Here is a 21,865-nt window from a genome sequence, read left to right as displayed (position 1 = left end):
TGGCCGTTTTGAATTCAAATCAAAAAATTTCCAGAGATTACCAATGTTGCGACAGCTGATAATTCTTTCCATTGTGTACAATGTGTACTGTAGACACCACAAAAACCGGTTTAATGATTACAGTGCAGAGTTCAGGTGAATATTTTATTCTCAGATATTCTTTTAGCCCTTGGGGTTATCATTAAACCCCTTGATGTCATCATTGACTCCCTTAGGGTATTAAATTTCCATTATTTTCAATTTTTCCTTAGTAGGATTTGAAGGAAACCTAATCATGATATTTATAAAATTTCCATTCTTTGTCACAACGTTTTTTAATCATGAACGTCTCAGGAAACTGTCTCAAATAATTAATTGTACATGACTTGTTTTCACTGAATATTTCTCACTTTTTAACACATTAATAATTTTTAATCTTTATTATTTTTAATCTATTGAAAATTGGCTGACAGCATTCAGTCCAGATTTCAATGGCATTTTTTTGCTATTATAATTTCTAAATTCTTTTATCTTAATTATGATTTTATTTACGATTAAGCTTTTCTATAGATTTCCCCTAGAAATATAATTTATTGGGGTAGTATCGAAATCGTTTGTGAATGCAAACAAATGGTTATAATAGCATATGGTTCATACACAATCTATAATTTTGATAAATTATCTTTTTTATTGGGTAAAAGCTATAGAACACACACACAAGTCAGAAAAGTTGTAAATCTTGGGGTATTGAATCATGATTTTTGATAAAGTGCAGTCTTTCATTGGTCGAATCAGAACCAAACTTGACTTGGGGTTTAGCTGAGCTCAAGCCCTTCAATAGACCGGGTTTATACTTGGGTTTAAGCTTTTAAAATCTCAGCTCAGAGTTGTAATGGGTATCTTTAAAAATCTGAGCCAAATCGGTCCATCCGGTTTATTAACTATAGCTAACAAATTATTATTATATATGAGCAAAAAGAGCTTTATTATATAGATAACAATTTCCTCTCACTATTTTTGCTAGAACATTAAAGTGATTTTCTAAAAGATTTATGTTAGTAATTTTAGTAACAATCTAACTATGATTAATGTTGCCGTATCAGCTGGAATAATATCATAAACTTTCTCTTTTATTAGTTGTACAAAGTTTAAAAGAAACGAATCTCCAATAATTGAACCGGTTGAACATTGAAATATCTCAAATATTTGATTTTTAGCAATGGTCAAAATCCTCGAAATTTTAATAAAACCCAGAAATGATATTCTAGACATGATAAGTTTGTGGCCCAGTTCAGAGATGATAGTCCATACAAAACATATTGTGCTCCAAGGGATGAACTCCAGGCTAGAAATAAGGTAAAAATATGTTTTCCGAGACTGGGGTTATCTATATATAATAATATGATATATATACTTTGGTTGTCTATCTGTTTTTGTCTAAAAAACATCAAAACGGCTAAACCGATCGGTCCCTGATTTTGTGTGGGACCTCGCGTGACCCCAAGAAAGGCTAATCGATGATCGAATTTTCAAAAATTTGCCTCTAACAAAATTCGATTTTTTAAATTTGGATAATCCACAACATTTTTTATAAATCTGCGAAATTTTTTGTTTTTGTTTTACAATGTACACAAAGAAAACAGGTTCAAAATTGAAATAGAAGACGCCCTAAAAACCTAGTTTAAATACAAAAAATATATATGTTTTTGGAAAAATTGTTTATAGTTTAACAAGGTTGTTTTTTGTGCAGTAAAAAGCTAACTATTCGTTTTTAAAACACTAGGCTTTTAGGGCGCTTCGATTTAAATTATGAACATGTTCTTTTTGCTTACATTTGCGGATTTTTAAAAAAAATTCGCGGATTTTCAAGAATTCAATTTTTTTTTATAAAATTAAAAACCTTTAAAACACATTTAAAATTTCAAAATCTATGACAATTTTATTCTGTGCAAATTTGTTTTTCTTACGGCGTTACCTAAATTTTTACTTTTTAATATTTTTTGTTTGAAAATGTTATTCATACAAAGATATATGCCTGAATGTTAACGGACAGTGTGTTAGTTGTTAGAATATACAGTTTTAAAACATTTTTGCTACTTAACCGTTTAAAAGATCTCATAAAATCTCATTAAATTGAGAAAATAAGGAAGAAAAACAACACACAAAGTAATTTCTTCCATCCAATAAAAAAAGTAAAAGATTGTATAAATAAAAACCTTCAAAAGAAATTACATTTAATTATAATGGTTAATTGTCTTCTTGTACTAATTAACCAATTAATTGACTAATTAATTTTATTTTTGTAAATCTGCTCCTGAGGCAAATAATCTATTTACAGGATGATTGGTTTATATACTGAGCTACAACTTTAGAATTGGAAACCCTTAATCCTGATCGCTTAATCTGAATATCCAATATGGACACTTTTAATTTTTTTTATCCGCGCTTGTTGGATATCATATTTCCTACTACATGTTAAAAAAGATTCGTTTGATTACAAATACAGGTACAATGCTATATCGATCGGACTAATATCCGATAGAACTTAAGTCAGCTGTTAACAAGCCGCTTTTAGAGCATTTAAACGAATATAATTTAATCCTGTTAATATTAACTTATTAAAAAACATATTCTATCACATTTAAGGACGAAGTTTTCTTGATAATTAGTCTTTGTAAACATTAATTCAAAAACTTAATATCGTTCAATCGATTATTATTTAAATTGATTTGACACCACAAATGTGGGAAAATTAAAACCCGGCTTTTCAAAAGTTAAAGAGCGCACCTCTAATCTGTAGAAACCATAATCTAAAGACCACACTCTGCTTTATTAAGGGTATACATTCTGTATAGTAACTTATCTATGCTTAAGAGTATATGAAGAAGTACACCAGCAAATAATCTATGTTTAACGAGCATAAACTGTATAAAGAAGTAGACCAGCAACTGATCTATGTTTAAGGGCATGAACTGTATGAAGAAGTGCACCAGTAACTGAACTATGTTTAAGGGTATGAACTGTATGAAGAAGTGCACCAGTAACTGATCTATGTTTAAGGGTATGAACTGTATGAAGAAGTGCACCAGCAACTGATCTATGTTTAAGGGTATGAACTGTATGAATAAGTGCATCAGTAACTGATCTATGTCTAATTGGATATAAACTGTTACACTGTATAAAAATGGCACCAGTGACCGTTCTATTTTTAAGGGCATTCACTGTATGACGAAGTTCACAAGTAACTGATCTTTGTTTAAGGGTATGAACTGTATGAAGAAGTGCACCAGTAACTGATCTTTGTTTAAGGGTATGAATTGTATGAAGAAGTGCACCAGTAACTGAACTATGTTTAAGGGAATGATCTGTATGACGAAGTGCACCAGTAACTGATCTATGTTTAAGGGTATGAACTGTATTAAGAAGTGCACCAGTAACTGAACTATTTTTAAGGGTATAAACTGTATGAAGAAGTGCACCAGTAACTGAACTATTTTTAAGGGTATGAACTGTATGAAGAAGTGCACCAGTAACTGAACTATGTTTAAGGGTTTTAAGGGTATGAACTGTATGAAGAAGTGCACCAGTAACTGATCTATGTTTAAGGGTATGAACTGTATGAAGAAGTGCACCAGTAATGCAGATTGTCAGAATGACCGGAAGGTTTGTCTGTGTGACAGCGTGTGTGGAATGTCTTGTATAAGGTTAGTATGAAGAGAGCAGGCGTGGTTTTTTGCATAGGATTATAAATGTAAATATAAAAAGTTAATGTCGTTTTCATGTTAATTTTTTAACATTCAAATCCATGGTCTTATCTATATATATAACATCTCATGAATATATCTTAAAAATACATATCTACCAATATATACAGTATGCCTTAAAAACGGTCTTTTAAACATAGTAGCACTAACTCATGTTTCAATTTTTATTCCCGATCGATCGATATCAATTAAAGGTATGTAGCACACAAATTGAAGATACAAGAACAGTTTGAAATTTTACATTTTGGTTCAACGTTGAGATTGAGAATTTGAATTTGACCGTATTTTGGAATTTCATTCGGGCTGATAAAGTACACTGTACACATCTTCTAAATAAATTTAAAAATTGCGCTGTTATTCTTGAAGAATGGCAAGACCTTAGTTTACAATGCAGGAAAGAGATTTCCTTGCTGTTGAGTACGATAAAAAAGGCGAAACGAACTTTACGCATGGTCTATCAATGGAATTTGGGGGAAAATTTCACCGTACAAAAAATTTTTTTTAATTGTAAACCCTTATTGTAAACAATTGAAATAAAATGTTAAAACAATTTCTTTTTTTCTTAAGCCAAAATGTCAAACTTGAACTATTCCCACTTCTTCAATTTTATTGGTACTTCTAATTGATATCGGAAATGTTTCATAGATATAAAAAATGTCCAAAGTTTTGAAAATAAAACTATATCGTGAGTGCTGCAATTTCTAATAGAGCGTGTTTTATACAACACTGTATATTTAAACAATATGCATATATGAAAAAATTTTAAAAAACATTATCATCAAATATATCACACATACTACAGATTGCATTTAACAAAATACACGACTTTTCTTAAACCAATTTATTTTTAAAATCCGTCCTTGGACTTAAAGAAAATTGATCAAATACTAATTTTTTTTTGAAGTTGAAATTTTGTTAGAAATATGAAAATATATTTATGCCAAATCTTGATAAATCTTTGTCAAAATATATATTTAAATAATGCACTTTTTAAGATCATAATAGAGTGAAGAAGATAAAGTGTAAAAGTAAAAGTGAAATTTTCAACAAAAATTCCTCTTCTAAGTTTCCAGTTCCATCAAACACACATCATAAATCAAATCTTATCTCAGAATCTTTTACACAATATCAACTATCTAGCACAACATGATGCTACAATATCAACTATCTGGCACAACATGATGCTTCAATATCAACTTTCTAGCACAACATGATACAATATCAACTATCTAGCACAACATGATGCTACAATACCAACTATCTGGCACAACATTATACAATACCAACTATCTAGCACAACATGATGCTTCAATACCAACTATCTGCCACACAACTATCTAGCACAACATGATGCTACAATACCAACTATCTAGCACAACATGATGCTACAATATCAACTATCTAGCACAACATGATGCTACAATACCAACTATCTGGCACAACATGATGCTACAATATCAACTTTCTAGCACACCATGATGCTACAATATCAACTAGCTAGCCAACAATGCTACACTATCAACTATCTGGCACAACATGATGCTACTTCATATCATTTTTATAAATTTATTTTAATGAATAGTTATACATGGTTTAACCTCCTAAACCTAGTTCAACCACTTATCTTCATCAACTTGATCCGGGGCACAAAAGAAGTGGTTAAACTACGTCTGCAGAATCTAACTACTTCTAAATTTTTAATTAAATCTGGTCCCAGAAATGATAAAGTGAAAATATATAAAAAAAACATTGTTTAAGAGTACAAAAATATATTATCATTTTGCACTGAACAAAATATATTATTGTTATATTTAGACCTGCTAAAGAATGTCCTGAACTACCTGACCCTCCGAATGGGCAGGTGCATTTGACCGGCAGAGCGTTCCAGGTAATTTGTTATTTATTTTTTTTTTGCTCGCATTTTCAATAAAAAATCATTGACTCTAGAACTTCTATGGTATGATTAAACATGATATTCTCTTTTTTTACTCAAAGTTTGATATAAACTTTAAATTAAAACTTTTCCTTATTTTCCCTTTATGCAATTCATCTTTCTCCCTGGTCCACTTCCTTCCATTTACTTTCCTTCTCCTTCTGATGAGAAAGGTGAAAATGCATATATTGAAACAAGAACTAAAATGCATATATTGAAACAAGAACTAAAATGCTTCTGGTGTATCTGTTCCATCAGAGAGAATTCTGAATTATGGTAATTTTATCATAGAAACTTTATTTAACCTTTTAACTTTTACAATTTGTAGCACAAACTTGAAAAATTGAATTTATATTCTGACATTAGATTTAAATGGAAAAGTATCAAAGTTCAAATTTTATTACACAAGGTTTTAATGCGAATAGGCTTTTGGTTTCATTTTAGCATTAATCGAATAATTTTTAAACATAGTGCAAATATTAAAGTAACCTCTTTAAAAGATGGGCATGTCAGATTTATAACGTTAATCGTCCCTTTAAGTGATGAAAATAGTGTCAGGAGCTTTTAAAGTATGATTCTGAAGCGGTTCTCTACGACGTAGTTCAAAATAAGAAATGTGACCTTTTTCTTTTTCTAATTAAAAATTATTAAAACCTCTGATATAATGTTACAGACACAAAATTTTTACAAAAAATGTTTAATTTTTACTATTGAAAGTAAAAAATTACTAATAAAACTTGTTTTATAAGCGGCTGAAGGCAAATATTTTTATTGAAAATTTAAGTTCTGCAGCTGTTAAGCATATAAAGTTTTATGAACTACTTGGCGAAAGACAGAAAAATTATAAATTATTTATTTTTATTTCTTATGCTACAAGAGCCTATGTGATATGTCTCAACCGCTTGTTTAATATCTATAGCGTGGGGTTGTTTCTTCAAAGAATATATTTGCTAAAAACAATAATAATCTTAGGACAGAGCCGTGTACACTTGTGATGAGGGCCATCAAATAATTGGAATAGAGAAAGTAGTTTGTCAGGTATGAAATGAAAAATTTCACCAAAATCGCCCTGTAATTTATCGCGTTGTAGGGAGATAAAGTAATTTTATCACCCTGTACTTTATCCCGTTGTAGGGAGATGAATTAACTTTATTACCCTTTACTTTATCCCGTTGCAGGGAGATAAAGTTACTTTATCACCGTACAACCGTTAAAATTAGGTTTGCAATTTGAAATGCTAATAGCAGGTTGATAAAGCAATATTTTGCCCTGTATACTTGTATGCCGAGTCCATTAGCGCCAAATTTAATCAAGGTTCAGTCATGTGTTTGTTGCCTATTCTGAACCAATAGGAATAGCATGGCAGAAACATCTATCTTTCTATCTATCTCATCATCCAATAAGAGATATGAATCCTTCAATCGGCGCTATCACTAAATGTAAATATTTACTTCTGCTGAAACTATTTTGCCCTTGTTGTAGGGCAATAAAGTCACTTAATCACCCTCCAACGTGAAATATTAAGTGTGATAAATCCTCTCAAAATTAAGTAAAAGACAAAAAATGGAAGAAACCCTGTTTTAATAAAATTCTAAGGTGCACCATAATACCTAATATTATTGAGATAAACAATGTGCAGGATAATGTATAATGTTAAAAAATTTATGAAAATAAAATAGTTTTTGAAAAAAAAACATTTTAATCCTTTTAAATATAAAAAGGTTTTAGATTGAAAGATCCAATATTGAATTAAAGTTAAAAAAACACATTTACTACGTTTTCAAAAAATGTATTATTTTATTCTCTTGCTTAAAAAAGCACCGCTGATGACATGCTGACAATTGTCCTTGTATATATCAACACAATTTGCGGTACAGTTGTACTCGTATATATCAACACAATGCGATACAGTTGTACTCGTATATATCAACACAATGCGGTACAGTTGTCCTCGTATATATCAACACAATGCGGTACAGTTGTCCTTGTATATATCAACACAATGCAGTAAAGTTGTACTCGTATATATCAACACAATGCGGTGCAGTTGTCCTCGTATATATCAACACAATGCGGTGCAGTTGTCCTCTTATATATCAACACAATGCGGTACAGTTGTCCTCGTATATATCAACACAATGCAGTAAAGTTGTACTTGTATATATCAACACAATGCGGTGCAGTTGTCCTCGTATATATCAACACAATGCAGTAAAGTTGTACTCGTATATATCAACACAATGCAGTAAAGTTGTACTCGTATGTATCAACACAATGCGGTACAGTTGTCCTCGTATATATCAACACAATACTGTACAGTTGTCCTCGTATATATCAACACAATGCGGTACAGTTGTCCTCGTATATATCAACACAATACTGTACAGTTGTCCTCGTATATATCAAGAAAATGCGGTGCAGCTGTCCTCGTATATATCAACACAATGCGGTACAGTTGTCCTCGTATATATCAAGAAAATGCGGTGCAGTTGTCCTCGTATATATCAACACAATGCGGTACAGTTGTCCTCGTATATATCAACACAATACGGTACAGTTGTCCTCGTATATATCAACACAATGACGACGGTACAGTTGTCCTCGTATATATCAACACTATTCGGTACAGTTGTCCTCGTATATATCAACACATGACGACGAATTCATCTTTCAACTTAAATTTCTACAGCAGAAATGTTTAAACATTTATGCTAAGAGAAGTTGTCAATGAAAAGCAAATTTCTTTGTTTACTTCTAAACTTGTAATTTGAATTTTTATTTAAGGTCAAAGCATTTCTAGTAAAAAGTTGTCTTTATTGTATTGATATAAACGACGATCTCTGTATAATTTATCATTCATTATAAAAATATATGTATATAGAGATGAAAACTATATTTTCCACAATTCATCAAATGATTGGAACGCAGTTATAAATTTTTAATTGCATCTTTTTTACGATGCACTGATCAAATAACATTTTTTAGAATATCTAATTTGCCAAAAATACATACAAAAGTAATTTGCACGCCCTTGAGTAGTTACTGTGTTCAGCTAATTGTTCATTACAAATTTCTACTTGCAGTCTTTCAGAGCAAATGTTCAATTGTTCAAATTTAAACACAAATGCAAAAATTGTACGGTTCAAGGTTATTATTTACAAAATAATTTTATGAATAATATATTTGAATAATATCTATTTAAAGGCCTCTGGTCAATGGTCCGGTGAGCAGCCGACTTGTAAACATTCTAATGGTGGAGCACATAGTCCTTACTACTGCAGCCAACCTCCAATCATTAAGCATGCTAGCCACAATGGTTCACAAGAACAGGAAATTAACAAGTTTTATCCCGCTTTTTTATTCTCTCACTTGCTAAAAATACAGGGTGACTCGAGGGATGTACTCAAGGTTTAACCAAAGGCGGTGAACTTAAGGGCGCGCATCAAAACTTTTTTTGGTTCACCCTCTAAAATTAAGATTCAGGTCTAAATAAAAAAAAATTTGACAAATTTAATACATTAACCTTTTCTCCGATATTAGGCCTTTAGGTTCCATGGTGGGGCAAATCTATGGGGGTCCAGAAGGTTCCAGCCCCCCCCCCCTCCAGTTCGCCACTCGGTGACTCGTAAAACTGTGGAATAGGAAGACAACAATCTAATGGGTCTGATGTTGCGTGAAAATTTGCTGCAAATATTTCAAATCAAGTTCTTCAGTGAAATATTGGTCTCATTGAATAACACCGCAGAAATGTTGTGTTCCATATTCGTCGTTCATTGGACTATTCAAAATCCTAACTTGAGTCCAACAGTCGTCTTCCTATTCCCCAGTTTATAAGTCTCACTGTACTTTTTAGAAATGTCATGCGATATTTAGTCTTTTTATTTCAGTTAAATTTAGCAAGTTTTCCTTTTCTTTCTTGTCCCAAGGTAAAAAATGTTTTTTTAAAGACGTTCTTTGATCTCGATACAGAACTTTCTTATCATTGCCACCCAGGATTCAAAAGGTAAAAACAGAACAGAACAGAGTAGACTAGAACAGAATGAACAGAACAGAGCAGAACAGAACAGAACATAAAAGAACAGAAAAGAACAGAACAGAACAGAACAGAATAGAACATGACAGAACAGAACAGAACGGAACAGAATAGAACAGAATAGAACAGAACAGAACAGAACAGAACAGATCAAAACTGAGCAGAAAAGAACAGAACAGAGTAGAACAGAACAGAACAGAGCAGAACAGAACAGAACAGAGCAGAACAGAACAGAACAGAACAGAGCAGAACAAAACAGAACAGAACAGAACGGAGCAAAACAGAGCAAAACAGAACAGAAAAGAACAGAACAGAACAAAGCAGAACAGAATAGAACAGGAATGAACAGAAAAGAGCAGAACAGAACATAAAAGAACAGAACAGAACAGAACAGAACAGAACAGAACAGAACAGAACAGAATAGAACATGACAGAACAGAACAGAACAGAACGGAACAGAACAGAACAGAACAGATCAAAACAGAGCAAAACAGAACAGAACAGAGCAGAACAGAACAGAACATAAAAGAACAGAAAAGAACAGAACAGAACAGAACAGAATAGAACATGACAGAACAGAACAGAACGGAACAGAATAGAACAGAATAGAACAGAACAGAACAGAACAGAACAGATCAAAACTGAGCAGAAAAGAACAGAACAGAGTAGAACAGAACAGAACAGAGCAGAACAGAACAGAACAGAACAGAGCAGAACAGAACAGAACAGAACAGAGCAGAACAAAACAGAACAGAACAGAACGGAGCAAAACAGAGCAAAACAGAACAGAAAAGCACAGAACAGAACAAAGCAGAACAGAATAGAACAGGAATGAACAGAAAAGAGCAGAACAGAACAAAATAGAACAGAACAGATCATAAAAGAACAGAACAGAACAGAACAGAACAGAACAGAACAGAACAGAACAGAATAGAACATGACAGAACAGAACAGAACAGAACAGAACGGAACTGAACAGAACAGAACAGATCAAAACAGAGCAAAACAGAACAGAACAGAGTAGAAAAGAACAGAACAGAGCAGAACAGAACAGAATAGAGCAGAACAGAACGGAGCAAAACAGAGCAAAACAGAACAGAAAAGAACAGAACCGAACAAAGCAGAACAGAACAGAACAGAACAAAAACAGAACAGAACAGAACACAACACAGCACAACACAACACAACACAACACAACAGAACAGAACAGAACAGAACAAAGCAGAACAGAACAGAACAGAACAAAAACAGAACAGAACAGAACACAATACAGCACAACACAACACAACACAACACAACACAACACAACAGAACACAACACAACACAACAGAACAGAAAAGAACAGCTAGATGTTTCCATATATGAATATTACTGCAGGGAAGGATTTGACCATGCAAAATGCTTCTATATGAATGGAACAGCAACCTGGTATGGACCAGATCTTGTCTGCAATCCTATAGGAAACATAATTTAACTTTATGCGGTGCATTATTAGCAGGAGACTGGAGTTTATAGAATTTTAAATAAAAAATATTTGTTTTATAATATTACTATATTCTATTTTTGTTTTTTAAAATCTTTATCTTTGCAACCTGATGGTGTAGACCATTATCTCAAACTATAAATTCTCCTATGATCAAAAAGTGTAATTTGAATTATCAAAAGTTTCCACCTGAGAATAATCGATCTATATATTAGAAAATGAGAATTTTAGATAAATAGATTAGAAAATAAGAATTTGCGCCAAATGTTCATTCCCTTTCCTATCTTTTATTCATTTTTAACCTATCTATCCTCAATACGTGTGACGGAGGGTGGAACTATCATCAATAATATTGAAAAATAAAGAATTTTCAAATTTTCTAAATATTTTTTGCGAAAGAAAGTTTTTCGAAATAATACTGCACAGATTGGAAAACTTGGAATAACTTTCACATTGTTATAGATGTTAGAACTGTAACAAGCCTAAAGCAAGGAAACAAAGGATCTCCCCAATATTAACTTTCTTCAACTTCCTGGATTTGGTAGGGTGGGTAGATATAGTAGATATAGTGCTAACTATTTGTAAATAAAAAGAAATATCTCCTGGAAAAGTTTTTACTTCTTAAAAATAGGAAAAAATATTTTCATGGCGGAATTGAGAATTTTGATATTTTTGTTTTATTTTTTGAAAATATATAATATATAAAACTGAAAATACCGTGCTCTCTCTTAAAATTGATGGACATAGTTTCAATTAAATTAAAATGTTGTTTTTTAACTTAAATTCCTGATTATTTGAAAAAGGAAATGCCAAAACTGAAAAATTGCAAAGGAACTGAGTTTTTGCCACAAATTCTGATTTTCTATTACCTATATCTATTTCAAACTATGAAATCGGTATGAAAAAATCTAAGTTTAGAGAATAAAATGTTTACACCATCAAATTGCAAAAAATAAGGGATTGAAAAGTTTGCAGCAAAAATATATATTTTTTTAATTAGAAAAATTCTGAAAATGTGCAAATTGACAGGCTTTGCAAATTTCGTTTCAAAACTTTTTTAAAGGGGATTTCTCAAAAAAAACCTCAAAATCCAAGAACTTGAAGTAAAACAAAACCTAATTTTGGACTTGGTTTAGTTTAGAAAAAAGGCATCATTTTAAGGCTAAAATCGAAAAACATTTTTTACCATTTTCTTGCTCGAGTTTATTAAAAGTAAGTTCTAAGTATTAGAGCATGTTTCTGTGAATCAAAAAACAATTAAATGTATTTCTCATGTTTATTTGGACCCCCCCCCCTTTGCATTAAGAAAATAAAATATGTAATGAACAGAAATAAATAGAAGTTTTCTACTAATTATCTTCTAACTATATGACAGAAATTGAGATGTATTTCTTTAGTAATTATCGGTTAATTATGTTTTGTAATTAGAGTGCGGGCCCCCAGACCTAATTATGCATGGAAAATCCCAAGGCGACTGCACATCTTTCAGGAAGCTGATTAGCATTAAATAATAAGAAACTACTTACAGTGGTCAACTGAATAAATGGAATACGGTGCTTATTTCAAGATAATTTATTTTAAGCATAGTTGATTTAACGTGATATACCAAAAAAGCGATCATACAGTAGGATCCATAAAACTTTGGAATATGTAGTCGACATTTAAGAAATCCTTAATTCTCTTGATCTTGTATAATGAATTTTTTTAGCTTAAACATCAGCTCATTAAATTAGATGGGACTCTGTATATACACAGCACAATTGCTGTGCTATATAAGTCCTTTGGAAAATTTAAAATCATAATTCGAGTCAAAAAGTTGTAAAGTCGTTTTCCTGCTCCACAGTTTTATTGTTCTTATCATAGTTTTTGGATCTTTTTTAAAGGGACAGACCGGCTATGTTAGGTATAGTTAAACTGAGTATGCAGTGTTGTGAACAAATTCTTTAGGATTCATTTGAGACAAATAAAACTTTTTAAAAATCTGTAAATCCTGGGTTTGAGCGGAAAGTCGACGTTCAAAATCGCACTTTTGTGTGGATACGTTTTTAGAATTGTTTTTTTAGTTATTAAATAACGACGACAAAAAAAATTAATCAAAATTCAACAGTAATTAGTTGTTTAGGAACAGGTTGAGAAAATAAAAATTAACTCTTATCATCGAAAATAAATAATCTTATTCAATTATTAGTTTCTATACCATCTTAATAATCACAAAGATTTTCTTTATATTTTCTGGAATTTTTATTAAAAAGACGACATTTGAAGAATTTGAAGCTGCGAACACATTCACAGTAAAAAAGAAATTCAATATAGAATTTTTACTTTATTTTTCGTCGTCGTTATTTAATAATTAAAAAAACCTGATTATGAAAACGTACCCATCCAAATTCATGATTTTAAACGTCGACAATTTGCACTCAAACTCAGTAATTATACTTTTAAGAGGTTCTATAATTATCTATAGATGTTAACATATTAAAATTTGAATGCTTTTGCGATGTAATGCAGTCCGATTAAAAATCCGTTCTAATTTAGGATTTATTTTTTTAAATTTGTAATTTCTTTTTTAACTGATTAATTGCTATCAGATGTCAGATAAATTATAAATGTGACGCGGGATTTGTACTGGACGGTCGGGCTACAAGGAAACCTCTTCTTAAACAAACTAATATTTCCCATCTTAAACACCTACATAGCAGGGTTATCTAACGCGTACCATATTGGATTTTGTTCAATCTTTAACATCTAAATATTCACAGAATACTCTGCAAACCCTGAATCCCTTTTAGAATTTTTATTGATTTAATCTTCTAAACCTTTATGTTTTGTCCTAAAAGTCCTAGAGTCGGGCACGAGGATCTAATATGATGCGTGTTACATTCTGTAAATATAAATTGGTGAGCAGTGACAACCAAAAAAAATTGTTGTCGTCTTTAATTTAATCAAAAAATGAATGGTTGAAATATCTAGCTTCAATCAATGTTCTGGCAACATCTTCATTTTTGAATTAATTCTAAATAAAAGAAATGTTGGGGCCATATTCTAGATAAAAAGAATGATCGAAGACAACACACGTTCTGCTGTTTTTTGTTATTTCTATTTTTACAAGACAAAATGAAAAACAATGAAACTTAATATAAATCATCTCAGTAATTACACCAATCTTAAAGGGACTGTAAGCGCTATTTCAACTAACCTTCAATGAAAAGATGGAAATTTCCGATTCAAAACAGTACCTTAGAAACTTTTATCTGATCAATAATATTGAAAATATTGTCGTTTTTCTAGGTTTAAAGGTGCTCAATTCTGATAATTTCTAAATGTTTTCCTACAGTAAAAATGCGCAAGTAATTTTTTAAGAGAAACCACAATTTAGAATAATGAGTTTTCAAAACTATAAACATTGATATCTTATTCAAACTTGATCAGACAAAGCTTTTAAGCTAGGTTAGGTTAGGTTAGGTTAGGTTAGGTTAGGTTAGGTTAGGTTAGGTTAGGGTACCGCTGTGAACACATGTGTCACTCGAAAATTACGTTCACAGTCGCTTTAATAAAGAGAGATTTCAAAAACTTGAATTTTTCCTTTGTTTGATGTCGAGGTTTCATTTTGTAGAATTTGTCAGAATGATGGAACTTGGACACCAGGTATTTTATTAAATTAGAACTGATTCATCTTTAGTTAAAATATTTTGTAAATTATTACCCTTCCCCCCCCTGGGTCCCCTGATACATTGTGCATTTTCTTTTTTCTTGCAACACAATTACTGAGTATTTCATAAATGGATTTTTATCTGTTTTAAATGAACTATAGTCGTAATTTCAAGTGACCCTTCATGTACAGAAGATAATGTCCGATTTACAACGGTACCCTTTAAAGCTTTATCTGATTAAGTATGATTTAGATATCCATGTTTATTTTCATTTGTATTTTCTCTCCGAAACTCAGAAAGTGACATGCATTTATTGCTTGTAAGAAAGACTGGAGAAATTATTAGAAATAAACACTTTTCGAGTCAGGAAGACGACATTATCTTCCACACTTTTGATCTGATAAAGGTTTCAAAATCAGGCTTTGTTCTCATTGTATGGAAGGGCATTATTTGAAATTACATTTACGCCCCTTTTAAGAAATGATATCATGTGTCCTGAGGTCGGAATAAATTAATAGTAAGAAGTAGTTGAACTATGTATGGGTTGTTTAACTACCACTCTAGTGCACTATTGAAAATATTATAAAAGAAGACTAGTTGAACTATCGGTATCTAGTTCAAAATTTATGGCATTTTAAAAATTTCGAAAATATATGATATTAATAATTTTAGGGATATAACATAGAGTAATTTTCCTTAGATCATTTAACTTTATTTTTATAAACGATATTATACACATAAAATTTGCAATATCTGTACAATATATGTGCAATATGTGTTCATTATTATTATTCTCTTTTTATTCTCTAACATTGTTGAAGTCCTGTACAGAATGAAGTTATATTAAGATAAAATGTGTTCCAATTCTTGTTTTATTTTCTTTATATTATGTGTGCAGTGAGCAGTTTTGATAAAAGTTTTGAAAACCTAACCTGAGAGAAATATTACCAAAGTATAGTTGTATACTTTATCTGCTGGAGATATCTATTCTTGATTTATTTACATCGTGTCTTACAGTGATAACCAGAAAACTCTGAAAAATAAAAACGACTTTTTAGAAGCATATTTGATGTTGTTTCAAAACAAATACTTTTACTGGACACTTATTAAATCACTAATAAAGGGAAATGGGTCTGTTTGCACTGCACAATTGCTATTTCCCATTCTTATTGGACTAATTAAAGTCAAATTTAAGCCTAAGAGTAGTCTCCTTTAACAGAGTATTCTGGTTGTTACTGTAGTAGAGCAATTTTAATGTTAAAGTTAAAATTTTTCTCTAATTTTAATTTAAATAAGCAAAGATCTGAGCTAACAGTTGTCTAACAATAATTTTTTGCTGTTTTTTGGAAGAAATTATCCTAATTGAAGTGACAACGGAGATCTATTTTTATTGGAGACCCACAATGTNAAAACCGGTTTTCTTCACTACGTGCAATATTGGTAATCTCCTAGTAATGTCAGTACACATGGCTGTTTATACACTAGGAGAGCTACCTGCCTGCCGGCCTGTACAGTGCGGTATTCCACCAAACCCAACCAATGGGAAGTCTCTATTTACAGCTGTAGCGTACAAGTCCGTGGTTGTGTATGAATGCAATTACGGATTTATGATCAGTGGAAATTCGACCAGGTAAATATTTTGAATATTTTTCATTCAATTATGTAGTAATTTTTAAAGTAAGAAATATTTCACAAACTTTGACTTAATTATTCATTTCATTAGTATTTTTTATCTTCATACAAATTTTTTAATAAATAATTTCATAATTTCTCTTTTAAATAGATCATTTCCTGAAGTAAAAGTGAAACAATAAATTTGATGTGTTTCTCAATTATAGTATATTTTAAATCATTGATTTAATTAGGAAAAATAATTTTTTAAATTTTCTTTTAATGGCAGATTATTTTATTGAAAGCTTTATTTTGAATAATTAATGGATTATTTATTTTTTATCTGAGCAGATTATTTCATTAGAGAATATTTTTTAATCCATGATAATTTCCAGGACGCATCGCGACCATCTTCTATTTCAACTTATTACTGTGGCTCTATCTGTGAAAATCTTCTCTTTTGTACCTTTCTTAAAAAAAGTTTGTGGATTTAATAGTATTTTTCATGGATTTTCAAAATTTTACAAAATTCCCAAAATTTTAGAGATAAATATTTGTAATTTTGAGCATTTTTAAACCTTCCCATGGTGTAATTTGGGTTGCATCAAAAATTAAGTTGTGACTTGATAAAATTATTGTTTGTTTAGAACTTGTGAATCAGACAAAAACTGGAGTGGACAAATTCCCGAATGTATTGTAAGTATTATTGATAATTAGACCGCCAAACATTACCAACCCACTATTCTCTTAACAGATGGACGTTAAGTTACTTAACGTCCCTATGACTATTATGTAAAATAACTATTCGCTTTGCGAAGTTTTTAATGAAATATAATCGCATTTCATCACAATGGACGATAAAATTGTGTACAACTTTTTTTTCGAGCAATTAAATTTTTTACTTAACTAAAGAAGTTGTTTTTGATTTTTCTTTCAAAATGATTAAAATAAAATAAACTATACTAATGATAATATTCGCGGCTCTGTAATGAAATGAATTAAACTGTTAAAATATTTTCCATTATAGAATAAATATATAATTAGGATTATCTTAAAAATTTTGATATTTTGAATAATAATATTATCTATAAAATAAAAATATTTATGATAAAAATAAAATATATGTTTCAGGAGATAAACTGTGGTTTGCCTGGGAATGGATTGCTTCCTAACGGATACTTTGAAGGAGTTCGTGGAACTAGTTTAGGAGCTCAAATATCATTCAAGTAACAGCTAAAGGGACAGTTACTGTATTTTAAAGGGGGGTTGCTCGCAAAAAATTAAATGAAATATGTGTAAACCAAATAGATTCTAATATGGCAGATGGCAACGTAAAACTTGTACAGTGGGCACTCTGAGTACAGCTGTATTCTGATATATCAACTGTCAATTCAGTTTTTGTGTCNTGTTTATATTTTCCATTTTTTTCGAATCTCTTAAAACAAAATCTACACAAGTGTTAAGACCCCAAAAAGGAAACTCAGGAGTTTCGTTCAACGATACTCTTTTAAATTTCAGGCTCAGATGGCAACGTAAAACTTGTACAGTGGGCACTCTGAGTACAGCTGTATTCTGATATATCAACTGTCAATTGAGTTTTTGTGTCCGACAAAATTATTAATAATAGTGATAATTTTAGAATAATGTGTTTATCTTACAGTAAAATAAGTGCAATCTTATGTGTTTTACACTTTTTTATTTGATCTTGGAAAACATGTCAACTAATGTGAGAAAATTTCGTTTTGTTATATTTGACACTTGTGACGTTGTGTATAATTGGTCCATTTCTCTGTTGCCACCTATTGTACTTGATAATCTATTTGATTTAAACGAATGCATCGAAGTGAATTTTACAATTGTAGGTTATAATATATAAATGATTAGTTTTAAATGAAATTGAATAATTTAGGATCTGAGTGGAATATTGCAACTCTGTGGGTTTGTATTTAATTCAATTCGACATTTACCAATCGCTACTTTAATTTTTGGCGACCACTCCCTTTAAATGACTTTCTATTTAAATAGGGCAAGCATGATTCACAAGGGTACACATTAAACCATTGACTGGTTAACAAAATGGAAGATATCGACGTTTTCTAGCTTGAAAGTGTTAAATTCTGACAATTTTCTACATTATGCCAGACGCAAAATGATGAAAGATATTATAATCATAAAATTATAAAATTATAGCCTAACCATAATTGAAAAATATCAATTTTTTAAGAGAAGATTATGGACATCTCAAGTAATCTTAATTAAGGTTACCATTGTGAATCGTACATGCCACTTTTAAAAGGAAATTAAAAATGAAATTACGCTTGCAGTCCCTTTAATTTATCAATAATATTAATATTTAACATTATTATTAGTTCAACCCACAATTATTGAGTCATCGAAAGAATTAAGAAAATGTCGTCTTGACAATTTTTTTATGGGTTTTATACAGTTATAGGTAAATCTATAATTTAAGAATAGATAAATAACTATGAAATATGATGGAACAGGTTAATAAAACGACATTTTATAATTTTTTATACCGTTAAATTATTTTTCATGTAAAAATGTAGGGGAAAATTCTGAGACGACAATACAACATGCTAATTGGGTTGACAAGCACACTAAGTTTGCAGTTGCAGGGAACCAAAATGTAAGTAAAAATTGTATGCTATGTAGATGCATGGAGGGTATGGTGATAGAAGCTGAATCTATGTCTATATCCTGTGGTGCAGACGGCAAATGGAGCCATTCTCTCCCTAGGTACGTTGTTCACTGACAAAAATGTAAATTTTTATTTGTCTCCATGAAGAATGCATGCAATTCTCCCTGGTAAAACTTTTCATATTTTCAAGTTAATTCATATGACAATGTTGTTATGGCCTGGTATAACACATTTCCGCTAACTTTACCATTCAGTTTATTTTATATAATGTTCTAGATGTTTGGCCCCTTGTATTATTAATTATATAATTATCTAGATGTTTGGCTCCCTGTATTATTTATTATTTAATTATCTAGATGTTTGGCCCCCTGTATTATTAATTATATAATTATCTAGATGTTTGTCCCCCTGTGTTATTAATTGTATAATTATCTAGATGTTCGGCTCCCTGTATTATTAATTATATAATTATCTAGATGTTTTGCCCCCTGTATTATTAATTATATAATTATCTAGATGTTTGGCCCCCTGTATTATTAATTATATAATTATCTAGATGTTTGGCCCCCTGTATTATTAATTAANGAAAGAAAGAAAGAAAGAAAGAAAGAAAGAAAGAAAGAAAGAAAGAAAGAAAGAAAGAAAGAAAGAAAGAAAGAAAGAAAGAAAGAAAGAAAGAAAGAAAGAAAGAAAGAAAGAAAGAAAGAAAGAAAGAAAGAAAGAAAGAAAGAAAGAAAGAAAGAAAGAAAGAAAGAAAGAAAGAAAGAAAGAAAGAAAGAAAGAAAGAAAGAAAGAAAGAAAGAAAGAAAGAAAGAAAGAAAGAAAGAAAGAAAGAAAGAAAGAAAGAAAGAAAGAAAGAAAGAAAGAAAGAAAGAAAGAAAGAAAGAAAGAAAGAAAGAAAGAAAGAAAGAAAGAAAGAAAGAAAGAAAGAAAGAAAGAAAGAAAGAAAGAAAGAAAGAAAGAAAGAAAGAAAGAAAGAAAGAAAGAAAGAAAGAAAGAAAGAAAGAAAGAAAGAAAGAAAGAAAGAAAGAAAGAAAGAAAGAAAGAAAGAAAGAAAGAAAGAAAGAAAGAAAGAAAGAAAGAAAGAAAGAAAGAAAGAAAGAAAGAAAGAAAGAAAGAAAGAAAGAAAGAAAGAAAGAAAGAAAGAAAGAAAGAAAGAAAGAAAGAAAGAAAGAAAGAAAGAAAGAAAGAAAGAAAGAAAGAAAGAAAGAAAGAAAGAAAGAAAGAAAGAAAGAAAGAAAGAAAGAAAGAAAGAAAGAAAGAAAGAAAGAAAGAAAGAAAGAAAGAAAGAAAGAAAAAAAGAAAGAAAAAAAGAAAGAAAAAAAGAAAGAAAGGAATCTTTTCTGCTGATTTTTTTCCCTCTTTAAAAAAACTATTAGTGGAGATTCATTCCAAAATACAAATTTTGTCATGTGTTTTTGTTAAATATTGTTAAAAAATCCATATAAAACTGATTTCTTAAAACTTTCAAAATGTTTTCATTTAACTTGAGAAATTATCATCCCAAAAAATGTTTTTTGTTCATTTAGGTGAGCCATGGAAACAATATCACAGTGAACTGCACAGAAAATCATGAGGTAGGATTTGAACAATTTATCTGTATTGTATTTAAACAATTTCCAGTATTGTATTTAAACAATTTCCAGTATTGTACTTGAACAATTTATTAGTATTGTATTTAAACAATTAATCAGTATTGTACTTAAACAATTTATTAGTATTGTACTTAAACATTTTTCAGTATTGTATATTACAGTATAAAGGAATTGAATCTTTGCCACAAACTTAAATTTCTTAATCCCTATATCTTTGCTTCCTGATGGTTTAAACCTTTGATATTTCAAACTTAGGTTTGTGGAGATTCATTCCAAAATACAAATTTTGTCATGTGTTTTTGTTAAATATTATTAAAAAATCCATATAAAACTGATTTCTCAAAACTCTCAAAATGTTTTCATTTAAATTCAGAAATTGTCATCCCAAAAAATGTTTTTTTTTCATTTAGGTGAGCCATGGAAACAATATCACAGTGAACTGCACAGAAAATCATGAGGTAGAATTTGAACAATTTATTAGTATTGTACTTAAACAATAATTAACAATTTATCAGTATTGTACTTAAACAATTTATTAGTATTGTACTTGAACAATTTATTAGTATTGTACTTAAAAAATTTATTAGAACTAGCCTTAGAAGGCGCTTCGCGCCCATCTTCTAAATTAATTGTGAACATTTTCTCTTTGTGTAACCTTCCCTGTGGTCACGTGATGTCCCACAAAAAATTTGGGCCCGATCGGTTCAGCCGTTTTGACGTTTATTGGATACAAACAAACAGACAGACAAGCCAAATTTATATATAGATTGTACTCAAACAAATTATTAGTATTGTACTTAAACAATAATTAACAATTTACCAGTATTGTACTTAAAAAATTTACCAGTATTGTACTTAAACAATTTACAAGTATTGTACTTAAACAATTTTTTGTATTATACTTAAACAATTTATCAGTATTGTACTTAAACAATTTACCAGCATTGTACTTAAACAATTTACAAGTATTGTACTTAAACAATTTACCAGTATTGTACTTAAACAATTTACCAGTATTGTACTTAAACAATTTATCAGTACTGTACTTAAACAATTTACCAGTATTGTACTTAAACAATTTACCAGTATTGTACTTAAACAATTTATCAGTACTGTACTTAAACAATTTACCAGTATTGTACTTAAACAATTTATCA

The 21,865-nt window shown here is 30.3% G+C and overlaps 2 protein-coding genes across 2 annotated transcripts in view; both read left to right on the top strand.

Moving 5' to 3' along the window:
• Positions 1–38: 38 nt before the first annotated feature.
• On the top strand, positions 39–19,429 carry LOC111704090 (protein lev-9). Its single transcript, XM_023476228.1, has 16 exons — positions 39–135; positions 1,248–1,335; positions 3,586–3,683; positions 5,559–5,631; positions 6,649–6,714; positions 8,881–9,006; positions 9,624–9,679; positions 11,088–11,170; positions 12,622–12,682; positions 13,782–13,838; positions 14,807–14,838; positions 16,329–16,473; positions 17,102–17,150; positions 17,586–17,680; positions 19,128–19,211; positions 19,390–19,429. The coding sequence occupies exons 1-16, from the start codon at positions 44–46 to the stop codon at positions 19,427–19,429; spliced, it is 1,245 nt and encodes a 414-aa protein (XP_023331996.1). The 5' UTR covers positions 39–43.
• Positions 19,430–20,648: 1,219 nt separating this feature from the next.
• LOC111704089 (sushi, von Willebrand factor type A, EGF and pentraxin domain-containing protein 1) overlaps positions 20,649–21,865 on the top strand; it is a 35,450-nt gene continuing 34,233 nt past the window's right edge. The window contains exon 1 of the mRNA XM_023476227.1: positions 20,649–20,690. The gene's annotated coding sequence lies outside the window, so the exon portion shown is untranslated. The remainder of the gene's footprint in view (positions 20,691–21,865) is intronic.

Source organism: Eurytemora carolleeae, unplaced genomic scaffold (genome assembly GCF_000591075.1).
Source record: "Eurytemora carolleeae unplaced genomic scaffold, Eaff_2.0 scaffold497, whole genome shotgun sequence".
Classification (NCBI taxonomy): Eukaryota; Metazoa; Arthropoda; class Copepoda; order Calanoida; family Temoridae; genus Eurytemora; species Eurytemora carolleeae.
Note: the sequence above shows the minus strand (reverse complement) of the source record. Positions and strands in the feature narration are given on the sequence as shown.